Source organism: Talpa europaea, assembly GCF_964194135.1.
Source record: "Talpa europaea genome assembly, chromosome: 1".
In the NCBI taxonomy this organism is placed as follows: Eukaryota; Metazoa; Chordata; class Mammalia; order Eulipotyphla; family Talpidae; genus Talpa; species Talpa europaea.
This window is the reverse complement of record NC_140073.1, coordinates 144,290,223-144,309,114: the sequence shown is the minus strand read 5'-3', so window position 1 is coordinate 144,309,114 and position 18,892 is coordinate 144,290,223. Positions and strand designations below refer to the sequence as shown.

The 18,892-nt window shown below is 57.9% G+C and overlaps 1 protein-coding gene across 1 annotated transcript; it reads right to left on the bottom strand.

Moving 5' to 3' along the window:
• Window positions 1-6,221: 6,221 nt before the first annotated feature.
• On the bottom strand, window positions 6,222-18,011 carry WNT10A (Wnt family member 10A; the record flags this gene model as incomplete). The annotated part of the gene is made up of 4 exons (XM_084246623.1): window positions 6,222-6,719; window positions 9,110-9,489; window positions 16,596-16,858; window positions 17,899-18,011. 4 exons carry the CDS (start codon window positions 18,009-18,011, stop codon window positions 6,222-6,224), a joined length of 1,254 nt encoding a protein of 417 aa, XP_084102749.1.
• Between the last annotated feature and the right edge of the window lie 881 nt (window positions 18,012-18,892).

The window sequence follows — 18,892 nt, the reverse complement described above, 5'->3', positions numbered from 1 at the left end:
AACACCATCTTTTTTTTAAGAATTTTTTTAAGATTTATTTATGCATGCAAGAACTATTTATTTATGCATGCAAGAACAGGCCAGAGGTCCGGGGGCGTGAGAGGACTCACCAGAGACAGAGTGGGGAACAGAACAGGCAGACTGACTAAAATACACTACTGAGGGGAGCAGTGGGTGAGCCAAGAGGTCTGCTGCGCCATGTGGGTAGCTCCCTGGCTGGCCAGGGATGGAACTCGTGCTGCAGAGGCTGCGGATAGCTTCACAGTGCTGTGCTTAAGCCTTTGTGCCACCAGGGAGGCCCTCAACAGCACCTTTATACCTCTGCTCTCCCGTGGAGGATGAGTCAGCTATTGCATTCACAATGCTGGATGTGCATGTGGATTTGAGTCTCTTCTAACAACTTCTCCGCTTCCCTGGCCACTGAGAGTTGGAGACTGGACTCTCACTACATAACACTGAGATTTTAAGAAGCAAATCCTGATGACATAATCATATCAGTTGTTGTCAGGAGGCCAGGTCTCGCTAATTCCTAATTTTTAAGGGGTTCTTTCTTAAATTAAATATATTCTGATGATGTAATTCGATGCTCACATTTGGGTCAAATTCTGGAGATAGAATCATTACCGGAATCCAAGTCATACGTGTTCATTATAGACAAGCAAAAAAAAGTATATAAAAGAACAAGTTTTAAACCACCTATATTCCCATCATCCAAAAATAAATTAACATTTTGCTACCTAATTTAGACTTTTAAAATGCAAATCACATCTATAAATTTTTGTTGCAATAAGGGAGGGTTCCTGTCCTGTGCTATTTTATATCTTGCACACACGCACACACATACTGTCTCAGTCACTGTACTTCAACCACCTCATTTTTAAGGACACTGTGAAGAATTCTGTCGAGCAGATGGGCAGTGAGTTACGTAACCATGTTCTCCTTTTCGGACTTTTCCTTTGGGTGCGGAAAGATCTCGCTGAAGAACGTGCCCACAAAGCCCAACACTACTAGAGAAGATGGGAATTGGGGGGACAGCTAGGTTGCCCAAGATTTTAAGCACACAGGGATGGGGGAAAGAGGATCAGGGAGGCCCCAATCGGCGGAACACAAGGGGCCTAAAGTGTCAGGTGTGGGCGCTACGCGAGGCAGTGGGCGAGCTGTGTCCAAGGGCAAGGGGCGCCAAGTGGGTGGAACCCGAAACCCACAAAACTGGGAAGACACACAGGCCGGGGGCGGGCGAGCCAGGCCTGCAAATTGGCGTGCTGCCGCTCCTCGCCAACAGAGGGCGCTGCATCCACAGCCGTCTGCAGTGGGCGGATCCCAGCTGTCCGCCAGATGTGGCCCGCTGGACCGCGGGAGACGGAGCAAACCCGCAGGCGGGAAGAGAGCGAAGAAGAGATGGCAGGCGGCAAGGGTGGTGGCAGAATACCTCACCGTCGCTACTCTAAGGGCTCCCGGATTGCCTTTCCTGGTGGGCCGAAGAGGGAGCCTCCCGCCTAGAGGGGGCGCCGTTTTCTGACTCCCACAAAAGTGAGGGACAGGCCGGCAGCGGCCCTGGGGTTTGCTCAGCAAGGCAGACCCGGGTCCATAGGGCTGGGGTGCTGGGTCAGGAGAGACACACGCGACTCTGCGCGGGAAAGAGCCGTCCGTGAGGGGTTCGAGCCTGAGCCGTCGAGTTCACACACACAGAGATCCTCCCTGTGCTGCCTGCCTGGGTGCAGTGTGCAGCGAGGGGGGAGAAACTGAGGCACAGAAGGACGCAGTGCTTAGCAGATCCTTCCCCAAGTTGTCTGGAGCGAGCAAGAGGGTGGAAAACCAAAGCTCCAATTAAGAGCCCTGGGCCGGGGACACCCCCAGAGACCCCAACCGCTTGACCTGCTGGCTCTGCCCGCCCCCGGCCGCCTCCGGGACTCGGGGGTAATCAGCTGCTGCCGCTGCTGTAATTGGCGGTGCAGGCCCTGCTTGGCAGAGGACCGGCGGGCGGCGCAGGGGCAGGGCAAGGGGCTTAATTGCAGGGCTTCGGGTGGCAGTCTGGACTGCAGCTCCCCTCGGGGGGCAGGGGACGGACCCTGAGCTCGGCGAGCCGTCCCCGGAGGGAAGGAAAAGCCCTTCGGGTCGGTAGTCTGGGGTCGGGAGCTGGGGGCTGGAGGGGTGAACCCCGGCCAGAGTGCGGGAGGTGGAACGTCTCCCGAGAGCCAAGCAGGGGGCAGATTCCAAACTCCCCACCCCAACCCCAGAAGTCTCGGTTCTGCATGTCCGAGACTCCTCCCTCGCCCTGACCCTCCCCTCTTCCCTTTCTGCCGCCCCCGTGCCCCCCCTTCTCGTATCCCCAGGGCGCTCCCACCCTGGGGAAGAATGTGCCCTTCTTGCGCACCCTTGCCATGGCAACGGCACACCCCCACCCCCGCGCACCGCAGCGGCGGGGCCTGGCCCCGCGGGCGGCGAGAAAAGGGGGGGGGCGCCTCCCAGCCCTGCGGACACACCTCTACAGCCCTGGTTACCACAGCAACCGGGGGCGTTTCTAAGTGCGCAGCCGCGAAGTGGCAAAGGGCTCCCCTCACGATCCTTCACGCGTCTAATCCACCGCAGAGGACCCTGGCTCCAGGGGGAGATTGCCACCCGCCCCCCAACTTCAAGGACAAGGTCCAGGGAGGGTTCATGGGGGCGTCCCAGCTTCCCTGCACCACAAACCTAGGAACACAGACAGCCGGAGGGCCCCAGCGAATCTGGAACCTGGAAAGGGATCCCCCTGTCGCCAGGCCGTCCACCTCCCCCGGCAGAGCCCCAGGGGGGCGCTGGCAGCAGGAAGCCGGGCCGGGCCCCGGAGGCGCACAGGCCCCACAGCCGCGCGGTGATTACAGGGACCTGTCCCTCCCGCCCCCGGCTCCCACTCTCATTAAGTCATTTTTTCCCCTGTTGGAAAGTCCCCGTGCCTTGAGCACAGGGGTTGGGGCGACCGCAGGCAGCTGCCGGCAACCACATGAGAAGGGGGGGGTAGGGGGATGAGGGAGGACACGACTGGAGCCTGGCCGAGCTCCAGAGTGGAAGGCCCCCTGCTGGGGGGAGCCTGGGGGCGCGCTCGCTCGAGGGAAGGCGGGAAGGCCCCTGACCTTGCTTCTCACCCACAGGGCCCTCCTGCGGCGCCCAAGACCTTCACCTCGGCCTCTTTCCTCCTCTCTCTGCCCCCCTGGGATCACTGAAAAGCAGGATGTCTGTGTTCTGATCCCCACCGCAGTCTGGCTGCCTCCTCCTGACCCCTAACCCCGCAGCGCTGCCGGCTCATCTGCCCACCGCCTTCATGTTGTCAGGCCCCTCCCTTCCTTCCTGCCGTCCAGGCCCCACCGGACCCCACTATTCTCCCTCCTGCGGGAGGGGTCCCAGTGACGCAGGTGAAAGGTGTGGGGGCCAGGCAGGGTTCCCTTGCCTCCGAATCATGTCTGGCCCACCTTCTCTCCGCATTTCCAAATCTCAGCCCTGGTCCTCTCCACGCTGGCGGCAAGTTCTTCCTCCACCTCTCCCTTCCCACTTTAGCTTGGCGGGTGTCCCCTATTTGCAAACAGCACCCTGATTCCTGTCCTTCAACCAGTGCGCTGCAGCCCAGTGGCTCTGGGGTGGCCTTTCTCCACCCTTCATGACCTCTACATCTCTCTTTAGGGCCCTTACCAAGTTCACACACCCCTTTTCAGTGGTGGGGTCCAGCTTTGGTCCCCAGTCTCTAGTCAGCGCTGGGCCAGAGGGAGCATGGGGGTAGATCCGACTTTTTCCTCTCTGCCTTCACAGTTCAGGCTAGCGTGCAGCAGACCGGCATGGCTTGACTGGATTGGAGATGTCCCCTCCCCCCAACCTGATGTCCAGCCTCCTGCCCCACCTCATTGCCCACCCCTCCCTCTGGAGGCCATTTGCGCTGCAGTGTTACTGCTCTTACCTCATTATCCCAAAACTGATCCTATATCTCTCGTCTTTCAGTCTCTCCTGCCCCCAACGCTGTTCTTAAACTTGGAAGGCAGAGGAGGGAGAGTTCACAACTAACGCTATAATGGGCACTGCTGGGGGTGGCAGTGCCCCCCACGCCTCCATTTCTGCCCTACACATCGCTTCCCTCCTCCTCCCTGGGATGGGAGGGGGAAGGGGGCTGGAGCCCAGCCCCCACAGCTCTCTCCTAGGTGAACAAGAGGAAAGGAATGAGGCAGGTGTGTCTGGCTGCTCCTGCCTACCCCTCCTCCCGGGGGACTCTCACCAGCCTGCCTTTGGGGCTGTCTTTTGGGGGATGGGGAAAGAAACTGTCCTCCAAGGAAGGCCCCACCGCTGGGATGCTGGCAATTGGAGTGGTTAGCTGTGGGGGCAGATCTCCCAGCTGGTGGGCTGATAGTGTATCATCCAGAAGCCTCCTATCACTGTTACCCCTACCCAGGGGTAGGAAGACATGGGACAAGGGTAGGGCAATGTGGGGGATTTGTGTAAGTGGGCAATTGTGGAAAGGAATATGACTTAGTCGTCTCCTGGTTCATCAAGAAGGGTGCCATTCTGGGGTAAACTGAGTCAGACAACAGAGTCCACAACTCTGAGCAGCAGCAGGAGGCCTGGATGAAGTAGGTGAAGTGTTCTTTCCCCAGATCCTGACCTCACCTTCTCTACCGCCCTCCTCCTTGAGGGTCTGTTCCAGAAAAACATCAGATCTGAGCGCCAAGGAGAATGTAAGACTGGCCCAAACTGCCAGCTCAGCAATGTTCTTGTGGGGGTACAGAGGGGAGGGGTGGCTTATTAATCTGCTAAGGGGCACCAAGAGCTGGGGGCTGGGGGCGTAAGAGGCCCAGGAAGAATGTCCCCCACCCCTACCCTTACATACCCCGCCTCCCCTGCCTGGACTCAGAGAGACCAGAATCCAGACAGTGAGTCTCCTGGCCCTCCCCCGCCACCCTCCTCCCTGGCCGCACCTCCTAGCCCCACCTGCTCCCCGGGGCGCTGGGCTGGCTGGGTTGAGCTGGGTCTTGCCCAGGATTACTCCTCTCAGAGTGCCTCCTGTCTCTGCTGACGGGCGCTGCTGGGCACCTTCACTCGTCCTGGCTTGTGGCAGAGGGCTCAGTCACAAGGCAGATGGCTAGAGCTCTGGCATCAAGGGTCTCCCCTGATCCAGCGCTTTGTCGACATCCCTGCTGTGTCCCTCCAGTCCAGGATTATCTCTCTCTTTTTTTGGAAGACAGCTTTAGTCTCCCAACTGCCCCCCTGCTGTCAACTTCTTTCCCCCTACATTCAGTTTCCCAAAGGGGACCATATATAGGGGAATCAGACCATGACATTTGCCTGCTCAAGGCTCCTTGAAGATTCCTGGCCACCTTAAATAAAATCCCATTTTCTTACCTTGGCCTAGAAGGACAGATGATGTGGCCTGACCTCCCCCCCCCCTTCTCCCCAGGAACTCCCCTTATAATTTGCCCCTTGATTTCATTCCAACCCCACTGGCCTCTCTAGGAAAAGACCTTTTCCAGCCTCAGAGTTTCTGCCTTCACAAGACTTCAGCCTGGAAAACCCTCGCCCTCAATGTGGTTCAACTCTCCTTGTGCTCTCAGGACGTCTCACAACTCAGAAAACTTCCCAGCCAGTGGCTTTACTTAAAGGCCCCACTCCCCTCCTTCAACTTCATAGCACATAACATTGTCTGAAATGATTTGTTTTGTATGTTTTCTAGTTTATTGTCCATCTCCCCCAGCCAGAATGTAAACTCCAAGAGAGCAGGTCTGTGCCTCTTATTCACATCTTATTCCCAGCACCCCTCATTCCCCGCAGAGTGCCAGGTCACAAAGAGTGCAAAATAAATATTTGTTAAATGAAAGATGAGGGGCAGAGACCAGTGAGGGGAGCATGTCTGGGGTCTCATTGCTTCTGCTGCATTATGTCCATTTCCTTTTTAAATTCCTCCTCCCCCTGCCCATCAGCTTCCCATCATTCTCTCCCACTCCAGGGCCTGGGTGAAGGGTTGGAAGGAAACAGGCCTTCCTGGCAAGCCCAGCCCACAAGGAGCTGTCTGAGCTTGGGGCAGGGGGTCTGCAGAAGTGAGTGGTGGGGTCCAGGCAGGTCTGGGCTGTCCCGTGATTGCAGACTTGACGACCCTCAGGCCTGGGAAGTTCCTACAAGATCCTGTGGTCCGAGCTCCTCTCCTGGAGCCTTAGGGACACCGCCCTGCCCAGACCGCCCGGGGAGGGCAGGCTCAGGGAGGCGCCCGCTCACTTGCAGACGCTGACCCACTCGGTGATGCGGCACTCCTCGCAGACCACGAAGCAGCACCAGTGAAAGCGACAGTGGCAGCGCTCGCTGCGCGTCTGCCGCAGGATGTTGTGGCCGCGGCCGCAGCACATGCTGCCGCAGCCGTCGGGGCCCGCGCTGCTCTTGTTGCACAGGCGGCCCACGGTGCCCGCCGAGTCCAGGCGCGGCTCGCGCTCGCAGAAGTCCGGCGACTTCTCGAAGTAGACCAGGTCGGCGGGGCTGGCGCGGCGGCGCGGCCCGGGGACGCCGGGCGCCGGCGAGGGCGCCCCCGCGGGGCCCGGCTCCAGCTGGCCGCCGTTGCGGTTGTGCGGCCGGATGAGCGTGGCGCGGTGGAAGCGGCCGCGCAGCAGCGCCCCCACCGCGCGGAACTCCGGCGTCACCTGCCAGCAGGTCTTGAGCTGGCAGCTGCCAGACGTGCCGTGGCACTTGCACTTCCGCCGCATGTTCTCCATCACCGCCTGCAGAGGGAGGGACCGTGAGGGGTGCGGGCCGCGGCCAAGCCTCCTCCCAAGGCAGGCGCCCGCCAGTGCAGAAGCTCAGAGGCTTGGGGAACCGACTCCCCCCTGAGCAGAGGCAAAAGTTGAGGCCCAAGCCGGGCCCTACAGCTCCTGGGCCGGAGAGTTCGGAGAACTCTGCCTGCTTTCCTGCGGCTCCCCATCTACCTCCCACCAGGCCAGGCCTGGGGGGGAATTCCCTCTCTCCTGAGCCCCTCCTCTCCAGCCGCCTTTTCCAGCAGCTGCAGGGGGCCCTTGAGGCTGGAGGCTCTTGCTTCCTGAGGGGGATCCCAGATCCTCAGGGAAATTCCCTCTCCTTCCATCCCTCAGGTGGGGGTCAGGAGCAGGGGGGAGCCAACCCCACTACATCCCAGTCCCAAAGCCTCTGGCCTTACTCCAGGCTGTGAATGGGGGCTCTGGGAATTCTGAAAAAGCCTCTTTCCTCCTAAGACCTTGCAGCTCATTGCAAGGAGCCTGGAGGGGGCAGAAGCTGAGGAGACTCCCTCCTCCCCCCTTTATACTGACAGGGGTTTATTCTGCTTCGTGTGAGAGTCACAGTTCCTCCTAGGAAAAGGTGAGCCCCAGCAGGGCCAAAGGCTCTACCTGCACACAGAAGGAAAATGGAACCCAGCGAGCCAGACCCCAGTCTAATGAGGTGGAGATAGTTCCCCAGGCCTCCAAGGGAGGGAGGTAGTTGCAGGAACACAGCCCACCCAGCGCCAGCTCTCAGTGGGTTCTAGCTCTCCTCCCAAAGAACCCTTGGCCTTATCTTCACCGGAGACTCCAGCAGAAGTTCGCCACATTCTCCTTTCCCCTACTCTATTCCAGAAAACACCACTGTGAGGAAGATGATCTGGGGCCCTCCTACTTGAGCTGCAGGGCCACAGGAGAGGGACCCTGCCCCTCACATCTTAAAGGGCTCCACAGCTGGTATGTGCAGCCTGCGGTGTCAGCACCACGTGGGAACCAGCTCAAGGCCGCCCCTGGCCAACAGCTCCACAACATCTGCTTCCCACAGGCAGTAGCCATTAATTAACCAGTTTAATGAGGAGGAGGCACTGTTGGTTCAGGCTGGGATAGTATCGAAGCTTGGGAAAAGAGCTACATGGACAGGGCAGGGCTGGGTGGAAGCTGGACCTGACCTAAGGGTGGAAATGCCTCAGTTTCCTTCATCTCTAAGTCAGGATGGGAAGAGGTGAATTAGCTCAGAATCTCTGCGGAAGAAGGTGAAACAGCCTGAACTGACCAGCCTGCACTGAAACAGCCTGAATTGACCAGCCTGCACTGAAACAGCCTGAACTTGACTAGCCTGAACTGAAGCAGCCTGAATTGACCAGGAGAAAGGGGAGAGAGGTGGAGAAGGTGCCAGCCAGGGTGAGGGAAAGCAGGAAGAGGGCCTGAGCAGGCTGCACAGAGCCAAGTGAAGGGATGGGGCGAACAGCCAGGGAAGGAAGATGCGGAGCTGCCATTAGACTGAGGAGGTACCTTAGCGCCTGCCTGCACTTAGCATAGCTTATACAGTAGAGCAGAAAAGCAGGCTCTGGAGCTCAACCTCCTGGGGACACATCCAGCTTCTACCATTGTCTCGCTAGTTGTATCACCTTGGGTGGGCTTCCTTTAGCCTCAGTTTCCACATCTGAACATGAGCTTTATTTGTAACACCTGAAGACATAGTTGTAAGGAATAAATAGGCTAATATGCAGTAAAGTGCTCCAGAAGAGAGTGCCTGACTCACATCAAGCATTCACTAAGTGCAGGCTGTTATTTCTTTCTTCTCCTTTTTTTTTTTTTTTAAATGAATGGCTTTTGAGGTAGTATGAATCTTTGAGGGTATGGGAGAAATTGGGAGGCTACTATGACATAGTTCCCACAATGGACCCCAGGAACCACCCCTTTCATTTTGCCCAGAAAGGCTGAGAGGGCTGGGCTGGCAGCACAGAATCCTGGAACATGAACACTGGGTTGGGGGGCGGTGTTAATGGATGATTCAATTCAACCACCTTGCTTTATAGGGGAGGAGACAGAGTAGCCAGTCCCACTAAGCCCCTCAGGAGTGACTGACAGGCTGCTGTTCTCGCCACTGCCCAAGGAGGAAGTGGGAGGCACAGATTGCTCCACAGAAAGTGAGATAATACAGGGCAGGGGTTCCTTCATCCTGCATATCCAGGTCCACTGCCAGGCCTGGCGCACAGAAAGAATTCAGCACAATTTTCCTGACTGAATTAGGAGGGAGCAATGAGGAAGCTGCTGAGTTACAGAAGTGGTGTGGTCGCCAAGAGGAAAGATGGGCTAGGCGAGGGGAACAGCCTTAGGCAGAGGGATTTGGGGCAGGCCTAGGGGTGAAGGACTCTCACCTGCCTCCCAACTCGGTTGTTGTGGAGCCTCATGCGCGCATGGATGTCTCTGTGAGGCTCCCGGGAGTCCAGAAAGTCCTTAGAGAAGCGCTCCCCGAAGCCCACGTCGGGGCTGCAGCCGCCCCATTCCCAGGAGTCCTGCAGGCCAGGGCTGGCCGGGGGCAGAGCTGGGTGCTCCGGGACCCCGTGGCTGAGGCCCTTACCGCGCTGCAGCGCGTCCAACTGCAGGCGGTGCAGCTTTCTACGAAAGGCTTCCTCATCGCCTCTCCTGGAGGCATCGCAGCCGCAGGCCCTCAGTTTGCCCAAGGCGCACGCATTGGACACTGCGTGCACCACGCCCGCCGCAGCGATTGCGTAGGCGAAGGCACTCTCTCGGAAACCTGCGGACAGATTCAAGAAAAGGCTCTCAGGGCGCTCCGCGACCCTTCCCCTCTGCACACCACGCCCCGTCTTTTCACCACAGGAGGTCCAGTGTTGGGGGAAGGGTTCGCATCAGGGCACAGAGCAAAAGCGGAGCAGAAATCATACCAGGAGTTCTGCACACAAGATGGGGTGGAAGGCTATCTCCCACCTGCCCTCTCCTTTTTTGCCCTCCCTTCCCCATTTCATTAACATCACTCTTAGCAAGCTCAGAATTTATGCATCTTGCGTCTTTCCTGTTGGACAGAAAGAAACTGATCACATTCTTTATAAGATTGAAGGCTTAATCTCTCCTCTCGCATATATTTGCAATTTAAAAATAGACCTGCATCTGTAAAACTAGAATCAAGCACAAAAGAAAACTGGAAAACTTCAAGGTGGACGTTAAACAACACTCTTCTTTCTGAATAAGCATTGGATCTATGAAGAAATTAAGGCAGAAATTTTAAAATACCTGGAGACAAACAGAAATGAAGATACAAGTTATCAGAACCTATGGGTTGCAACAAAGGCAATACTCACAGGGAAGTTAATTGCAATACAGGTCTACATTAGGAAGTAAAAATCTCAAAATAAATAAGTTAACCTTACAACTAAAGCAACTTGAAAAAGAAAAATAAGCAAAGCCTAAAGTTAGTAGAAGACAGGAAAGAATAAAAATTAGAATGGAAATAAATGAAAATATAAAATAAAATAAGACCAAAGAAGGCAAAATGTAGCCTAAATTACCGATGATGAAATTCCAGGTCCCAGAAAGTGTTAATGGGCAAAAAGGGAAGTATGAGGAGATGGTCTCTCCTTAAAAGCTCTCTGCCCTATGATTACCTACCTGGGATGCCCCCTTGTTCTGCGTCCAAAAAAAGGATCAACTAGGGGCAAGTTCTGGTACAATCCTCAAACCACTCTCTGGCCCAGGCAGACTCTGGGCAGTGGGAGAAATCAAGGGCAATAGTAGCCACCATGGGCCTTCCCTGGTGGTGCAAGGGGTTAAGATGCAACCTATGAAGCTATCCTCAGCCTCTGCAGCACAAGTTCAATCCCTAGCCAGGGAGCTACCCACATGGCACAGCAGACCTCTTCTGTCTTGCCCGCTGCTCCCCTCAGCAGTGTATTGCACTCAGTCTGCCTGTTCTGCTCCCCACTCTGTCTCTAGTGAATCCTCTCACCTCCTACACCTCTGGCCTGTACCCCAGTTCTTGTATGATAAATAAATAAAATCTTTTTTTAAAAATTAGCCACTATGTGAGAAGGAGAATCCACCTGTGTCACGGCACCTTGTGGGAAGCCCAGAATCTGACTAGAGGTGGCTTGGGGAAGGCCAGAGATTCAGGGGATATAGAAATCCTGGGTCCCTCCAGCCCAGCATCAAAGGAGGATATACACTCAGAGGCCTCCCAGAACCCAGAGTCACCTAGGACTGGACAGAGACCCTAGGCCAATCCTACTCTTAAGGCTTACCTAACTCTGTATCACAGGCCTCTGTGTTCTCCCTACCCAGCTTCCCCTGCTCCCCACCCCCGTCCCAAATGTTTTGTGGTTAAGAGTACGAACTCTGGAGCCAGATTGCCTGGATTCAAATCCTGGCTCTTCCACTGACCTACTGTTTATAGTTATGTCACATTGGACCAGTGACTTGAGCTCTCTGTGCCTCGGTTTTTTCATGTGTAAAAAGAGGCAATCATTATCCTCCTTGATGTCATTCCAAAAATTAAAGGCGTTAGTAAATTTAAAATGCTTAGAATAATACCTTATTCACAGTAAGTACTCCACAAACACTAGCTATTATTGAGATGTTCTTCCGGTTGTCTGACCTCACACACCACTGTTGCAGTTTCAGCCCATTACTTCTTGTTACCCCAATCAGGGATCAAACTCTGCAGCTCCTGACCCGCTCTGGAAGAAATCATCTGGGCTACCAGAAGCACCTCAAGCAGATGGTCCCTCTCTCTCTTTTTACTGCTCAAGGCATCTTTTCCAGCTAAACAGGAGGTAATGGGGATTGGGCTAGAACCTTCAAAAGGAATGCTGGGAGTCGGTGGGAGCTGCAGAGGAGTAGGCCCTGCTCTGGGAGGTGGGGCTTAAGGGAAAGGAGGGCAGACCCAAGTCATTGGGGAGCACACCCTATATTTATTCCTTGCCTTTTATCTGTAGAACTCAGCTCTTCTCTTATTGCTGGGGGAGTCATCAGCCCACTCCTAGGGCAGATGGGAATACTCAGACCTCCAGAAGCAGTCCAGGCCTCAGAAATCACCCCTTAATGCTCGCGCGTGCGCCCGCGCACACACACACACACACACACACACGCACACACTCACAAAATTTGCAAAAGGAGGAAGCCCAAGTTCACAGGGGTTATAGAGAAGGACCCAGCCCCAGTGTTCATGGCTCCCAGACCTGGCAACTTTCTGCTGAAGGACATTTGGCTTTTGGGACGTCCTGCTGCTGACAAAGAAGCCTATGTACCCCAGTTCTCAGTTCCCATGGCCCCATCTATGTTTGTCATCAGGAAAGAGCAAGAAGCTGGTCCAGGGGAACCTATTGGAGAAAACCATCTTCCATCCAGGCTCTGTTATATTCAAGGTGGGTCTGGAGCAATCTGCAGAAATGTAGCCCACAACTTGCAGACACCCCTATCTACCCAAAGTAGCCAAATACCAGCCCATGGCCTCTGGCAGCTGTCACAGCCACGTGTAGGGGTGACCAGGCAGGGCTTGTGTGGTCACTTTCTGATCCAAGCATCCAGGCCTCAGAGAAGGCCAGCCCATTGGGTCTGCCCCCAACTCCCATTCAGGGCCCCAGTTTCGGTCCTGGCCCCGACTGTCTGGGGCAGACGCAGGCACTGTGCCATCTGGCCAGCTGGAGGGGGAGAGGGGTGGGGCCATGGCCAGCTGGGCTGCCCGGAGCATGGGGGGTGTGCTCGTTAAGACGCACAATTAGCCGCCCTGCCTTTGATCTGGGACAGGGACTGCCAGCATCTAAGTGGAGTCAGCTGCTGCTACAGGCCGCAGCCAACGGCTAGGAAGGGGCTGGGGGAGGAGGTTTGGAGGGCAGGAGTGTGGAGGAGAGAGGATTCAGAGGCAGTGGGAACTAGGAGGAGTTAGAGCACTTGAGCCCCGCCCACTCACCCCTTCTAGTCAAAGAGGGGTGAGGTCTGGTCTCCATTCCCTCCGTGCAAATATTCTATGAGTGTTCTTGTGCCTGGGCTGAGAGGGGCAGAGCTGTGTGCATGTGGGAACATTTAGGGGTGACATTGAATGTGGCCACACATTTGCACAAACACGGGCAGAGGTTTGTGTAACGTTTGTGAGTGTGTGTATGTAAGTCAGTTTCATTTTTGGGCATTCTTCCCCATTGCACCAGCTCACCTCTGGACACAAATAAGATCATGGTGGCCTTGCAGCTTGAGAGGCAGCATGGCAGGGGGTTGAGTACAGTTTCTAAAGTCAGCCGGACAATGTTTGGTTTCCGGTTCTACAGCTCACTTAAAAGCTGTGAGACCAATGGCAAGTTATCTAACCTCTCTTAGCTTTATTTGTAAAAGGAGGGTAATAGGATCTACTAAATGGAGATTGAGAATATTAAAATACAAAGAAAGTGTTTTAGAACAGTGTCTGACATACAGCAAGGACTTCGAATGACTTGACTAATTTATTGGGTGACCTCAGGTGATCCTGGGATGTGGTTGCCTGTGCCTCTGCCTCCCCAGCTGAGTGTCACCACATTCCCTAAGTTTAGAGACCCAGGCATGAAACCAAGACTCCCCAGAGGATGAATATTAAAGGGAGTTAGGGGAAGACAGAGCCAGGGCCTTGGAGAGCAGAGGCTGGATGCTCATTGCTGACTTGCCCTGGGCTGTGAGCCTGGCTTGTTCAGGGCCTCAGGCCCCTCACTGCATCCGTTCCCAATGGTCTGGGCCGTGGAGGAAGCCAGTACTTAATCTATGTGGTGGCTCCTAGCACCAGCGTGTGATTCTACTCCCCTCCTTTCCATCAAGCCTCTCCTTGACCTCTCAGCTCCTTTCACTCCCGTGCCCAAGTCCAGCCCAAAGCAGCCCCTTTCTCAAATCCAGTCCTAACTGCGAGCTGGACCGGTTCTCCTGTGCTCACAATGAAAAACCTCCCTCTAGCAGCTGTTTTCCCAGCACCCACCTCCCCAGGCACCAACCATGTGGGTCCTCAGAACCCAAAGCTAGGGATCGCAGTCCCTTAGCACGTTGGTCAGGGTTACCCCTCAGCCAGGTAAAGTGGTCAGTCTGGGCTGGGGGCCCTTTGATGGGGTTTCCTCCTGACTTTCTAACTCCTTGTAGATCCCTCTCATAGTCACTCTCCCTAGGCTGCAGCACCCCCTCCTGCCCTCCCTCCAGATAAAGCCCTTTTGTATGCTTGGCCTTCCCAAGCTTTCCATCCAAGGGCTCAGTCACCTCTCCTCTTCCTCCTACATGAGAACCCCATTCCTTCAGTCCAGCCCATCTCAGGAAGAAGTCGGGATCATTCGATGACAGTGTCAGCATTAAGATGCAAGGCCCAAGGGACCACCTCCTCCCGGCTGTGCCTGAATTTTAAACAAGGCAGAATGCATCTTTAAAAGAACACCATTGCAACTGGGGCTAAAAGAGGAGACAGCACCCCGATACTCCACTCGGGGGAAACTGAGCTAGCCGGACTCCACACGTTGGTCAAGCCACAGAAGAGAGACTGGGAGAAGGACCCAGGGCAGGGGCTGGCTGCCCCATGAGTACCAAGAGGAGCCCCTTGGATTCCACTTAGCTCGTCCCCGAGGTGATGGGCCAAGACCAGTCAGAAATGACCCAGGGAAGGCGAGCGAGATGTGGAGCGAGGGAGGGGCACAACGGTGGCCCCCGAGGTGTGTCTGTCTGTCCATAGGTGTGTGTGAATTTCTTTCCAGCAGCCCAGAGTCCCCTCCGGGGAGAGAGGCAGGAGAGGTAGAAACGCAGTGCCACAACGGGGCGGACGGAAGCCACCGATCTAGGGGGCCACTGGAGGCCAACGGAGGGAGTCCAGCCCCTTGCCGGGAGCCCAGAAGCCGCTATCTGGCCCCCTCCCCTCGCAGGGCACCGCCCCGCCCTGGCTAGCCCTGGCAAGCCTACCCCTCCGCCCCTAACCTCTCCCCCAACCCCGCGGTCCCCCCAGCTCACCTCCTGCTTATTAAACTGCAGGTGAACCCGGGAGCGCCTGGCGCGGCGCCAACCCCGCGCAGTTGCCCGGCTCAGAACCATCCCCCGGCTCCCAGGCCCCTCGCCCTGCACTCGCGGCCGGCTGAAGCCCCCGGACGCCTGGCTCCCCTCGTCCAGAGGGGCGTGAGGACCGGAGGGGAAGAGCGGACGCCGAGGCCGGCCGGGAGGGAGGTGGCGAGCTTGCTGGCCAAGCCCTGCTCCCCCGGAGCGGCAGGCGCGGGGACCTGAGCCTACCGAGGCCCCTGCCGGCCGAACCCCAAGCGAAGGCGACGGCGTCCTCGCCGCGGGGGTCTAGCGCGCGAGGGAGATCGGGGTTCGGGGCAGTGCGGTCACCTAGAGACCCCGAGGGGGAGCGGCCGTGGGTGGGCGAGCGCAGGCCGGGCCCCGCCGGGGCTGTGCCGGGCGAGCGCGGGTGCCCCGGCGCGGGCGGCGGGGAGCGCGGGCGGGGCGCGGGGCGCGCGCGCTAGGCCGGCCAGCCCGGGGTCCCCGGCCCGAGGGCCTGGGGGGGGGCGGCCGCGGGGCGGGCGGGAGCGCGGGCGGGGGGGGGCGCCCTCGGGAGCGCGGCGCGGCTGGGGCTGGGAGCCGTCTGCGCGGCCCGCGGGGATTAGTTCGCGGCTGCATGCCGCCACACGCGGCGGGCTGGGCTCGGCCGGGTAGAAACAGCGCCCCGGGCGCGCGGGGGAGGGAGACGGGAGAGCGCGCGGGGGCGGGGCGGGCGGCCCGGGGCTGAGCTGGGGGAGCCAGGGATGGCCCCTGACTTGGGGGGCCCAAGGGATGCAAGGAGTGGCTCTGGTGAAAAGGGAAAGAGGAGGTTTCCTGAGTTCTTTCCGAAGTTGGGGTGCATTGAAGTAGGACTCCCCTGAGCCCCCAGTCCCAAGGCCACAAGGAATTAGGGACACCCCTCCTCCTGCACTGTCAACTGAGAATTGGACAGGTTCCAAGGAGCCAGGTCTCCACACTGCCCCGCACGGGGGTCCCTGCACTGTCCTGCTGAGGCGCGGGGAGACAGCCAGCCATCCCTGTCTCCAGAAGAGGTCGTGCCACCCAAGAGGCAAGGCCGCCTTCTTTCCCAAAAGACCTGAGGCAAGGCCTCAGAACCCAGAGGAGGAGGTGGGTGTGAGCAGAAGCGAGCTACACAACCTCCTGCCACCTCCAGCCCAAGCCACGCTAGGGATTGCTGGGCTGGACCCTGGGTCACCCAGAGTCAGGGAGCGAGGACAAGGAGTGGGCTGTGGCTTCTCTGAGCCACGAGGGGAAGAGGATTGGCAGGGCTGTCAGGCCTGCTGGGCGGGAGGCAGGCAACACCCAGTGCCTCTGATTCAGAGAGGGTTTTGGGGGTGGCAAGGATGATACAGAGGCTGGTGGTGTACCCCGTCAGGAAGAGCCTCTGGGGAAGTAGGGATGGTTTACCTGCCAGGCCTTTCTCATTTACACTTTCAGCACAAATCCCCAGGCCCTCTTCATGCTGATTCTGGGTGCTTTGTTACAGGCTCTCCATCCTAAATACTATTTACTAGGGTGGAGGGGAAATCGAGGCAGATGACTGATCTGAATATTTCCTGGGCCTGGGATAGAGTGTCCATGACAGGGTCAGGTCACCCAGGAACTCAGTTCTCAGACATGGAACACACCATCCTCAACCCACACTCCCCATTCTGGAGCCACCTCCTCCTCGTTGTCCATTTCTGTGCCAGCCCCTACCCCCTCCAACTTCCTAAAACCAAAATGAGGCAGGAGAGCAGCATGGCTGGCAGATGGGCACCTGGGGAGGTCGCCAGCTTGTGGGAGTGGGCTGAGGATGACTGGCAAATAGGTTCTGGAGTAGAGGTGCTGGAAGGGGTGGGCAGAGAAGTAAGGATAAGGGGCAGCTACCTCTGCTGAAGATGGGACTCTCGTAGGGGATCTTGTTTCTAGTCTCGAGGCTAGAGCAGTTCCAGCGCTGGTCCCGGAACTGGTGCTGGCACTCGTGGATGGCAATCTGGATGCCCTGGATGGCTGAGGCAGCCACGTCAGGGTGGCGAACACACACCTCCATCTGCCGTCTGCTCAGGCCAGGCAATGTCAGACACACCGTGTTGGCGTTGAGCACGGGCTCTGGGGGGAGGCGGAAGCCTAGAATGTCGTTGGGTGCTGACCTGCAGGACAGTGGGATGGGGCAGAGTGAGTGGTCTGAGGGGCTAGGAAGGCCCCATCTAACAATATGCACTCTGTCCCACTGGCCATAATCCCACTCAGTTCTGACCTCTGCTTTTGAAGAAGCTTCCACCCATCACTCTACCCCTAAAGCATTCTTTTCCCCTTGACCCTCCAATACAACCCACCAGCTGCACACCCACACAGGTAAACATGTGTGAATGCACACATATCCGGTATGCCTGTGCTCACAGGATTTCATAAGTACACCCCCAGGCATGGATTCTCACATTCAGCATTCCCCAGGAGACCACTACCAAAAGCATGCTTCAGACAGTCACACTTCTGCACATAGTATGGTGGACACACACACACACTCACACAGGAACACTTGCACACATGACCACTTCCTCTAACATACTTACATGCACATGCACATACACAAACACACACACATGTTCATCTTAACATACACTGCCCCATCAGCTCTCACAGTCACACATGTGCATACACAGGCTACTGTTCACAACATAGCTTGCTGGATTCACCCTTACACACACATACATATGCATGTGTGTGCACACGCATGCGCACATACATATATACGCACACAGAGAACACTTCCAGCTGCAGTCTCTCATTGACACCCCCCCCACTACTCCCTTCCAGTCCCCAACCTTTGCCCCTGCCTGAGGGTGATCTCCAAGGTGGAGCAGGGCAATTCGGGCTTATTCCTGGGGTGGGGATATATTTCCCCAGTATGGTGGGGAGTCCAGGTTGGCACTTGCTTCCCCCCAACATGCACCTCCCCTATGAGTAGCCTTCACTCTCCTGGGCACTGCCCTGTCTCCCTGGACTGCCCCTATTACGGTCACCAGCTCAAACCCTCCTGGGAGGCCACTGTCTTTTATTGGGCACCGGCACTTTCCTGCCGCACTACCCCCCTTCCTTACGGGGCCTCTCTTCCCAGCAGGAGCGCCAGAGGCCCCTGTGTCTGGGGGTCCCAGCTCTCCAGGAGGCGGGGCGTAAGGTGAGGGCTCACCTGGGCAAGGCAGCAGCCAGCAGCAGTAGGAAGAGCAGGAGAGCGCAGAGCGCGGGCCGCGGCTGGGGCCAAAGTCGGAGCCGCAGCCTGGGGCAAGGGTGGGTGCTGCCCATGGCGCAAGGGCTGTGACCAGCCGGGGAATGGGGGGCTCACAGCCCGGCGGGACCGGCGAGCCAGGGGCGGCGGCGCATGATCCGCGGGGGTCGGGGCAGCTGCGACAAACCACTCCGACTCGGGTCACAGCTCCGCGAGCAGACGGCGCCCGCCTCCCCGCTCCATGGGGCAGCGCCCCCGGGCACCGCCCTCGGGGGGGGGGAGCGGGCGGGCGCGCACCGGGCACCTCCTGGCACAGGGGTCCGGGGAATTTCCCGAGGCCCCCCTGTGACAACTCCCGGTGCCTCTTGAGGGTAAGGGGGGCCCGGAGGTGCGGCGGGCTGGGGACGCGAGGCTGGGGTGCTGGGGAGCCCCCCAGAGCAGCGCCGCGAGCCTGCGCTTCCGAGGGAGGGCGTGCGAGGCGGGCGGGGAGGGAGGGGGGGCGGCGCTGTCTGTGCCCGGCCCCACCGCCCGGAGAGTGAGTGACTGTCCCAGCTCCGGGAGCTCCGCCGCCTCCCCCCCCCCCCCCAAGTCTCAGGGCTCTACCCCACGTGACGTCACGGCGCGGGGAGGGGGTGGGGGTGCGGTGGAGGCGCTTTACGCGTCCAGAGGCCGCTTTGCCTGTTCCGGACCCGCGGCGCGAGCGGGCCTCCTGGAGGGGTGGTGGAGGAGAGGCGCTGGGGTCGTGCAGCGCGAGCAAAGGGAGGTGCGCTGCTTGGGGAGCGCTGGGGGTGGGGATGTGGGGGGAAGGTGTGCCTGAATGAGACTCAGCTGCTGGGGAGCGGTCCCCCAATACACACACACACCTGCAGGGCCTGCAGGGGAGGAGCTGGCCCCTCCATTAGCCCCATCCCCACTCCAGGAGGGACTTCCCGGGTCTGGCTGGTGCAGGTGTGGGGTC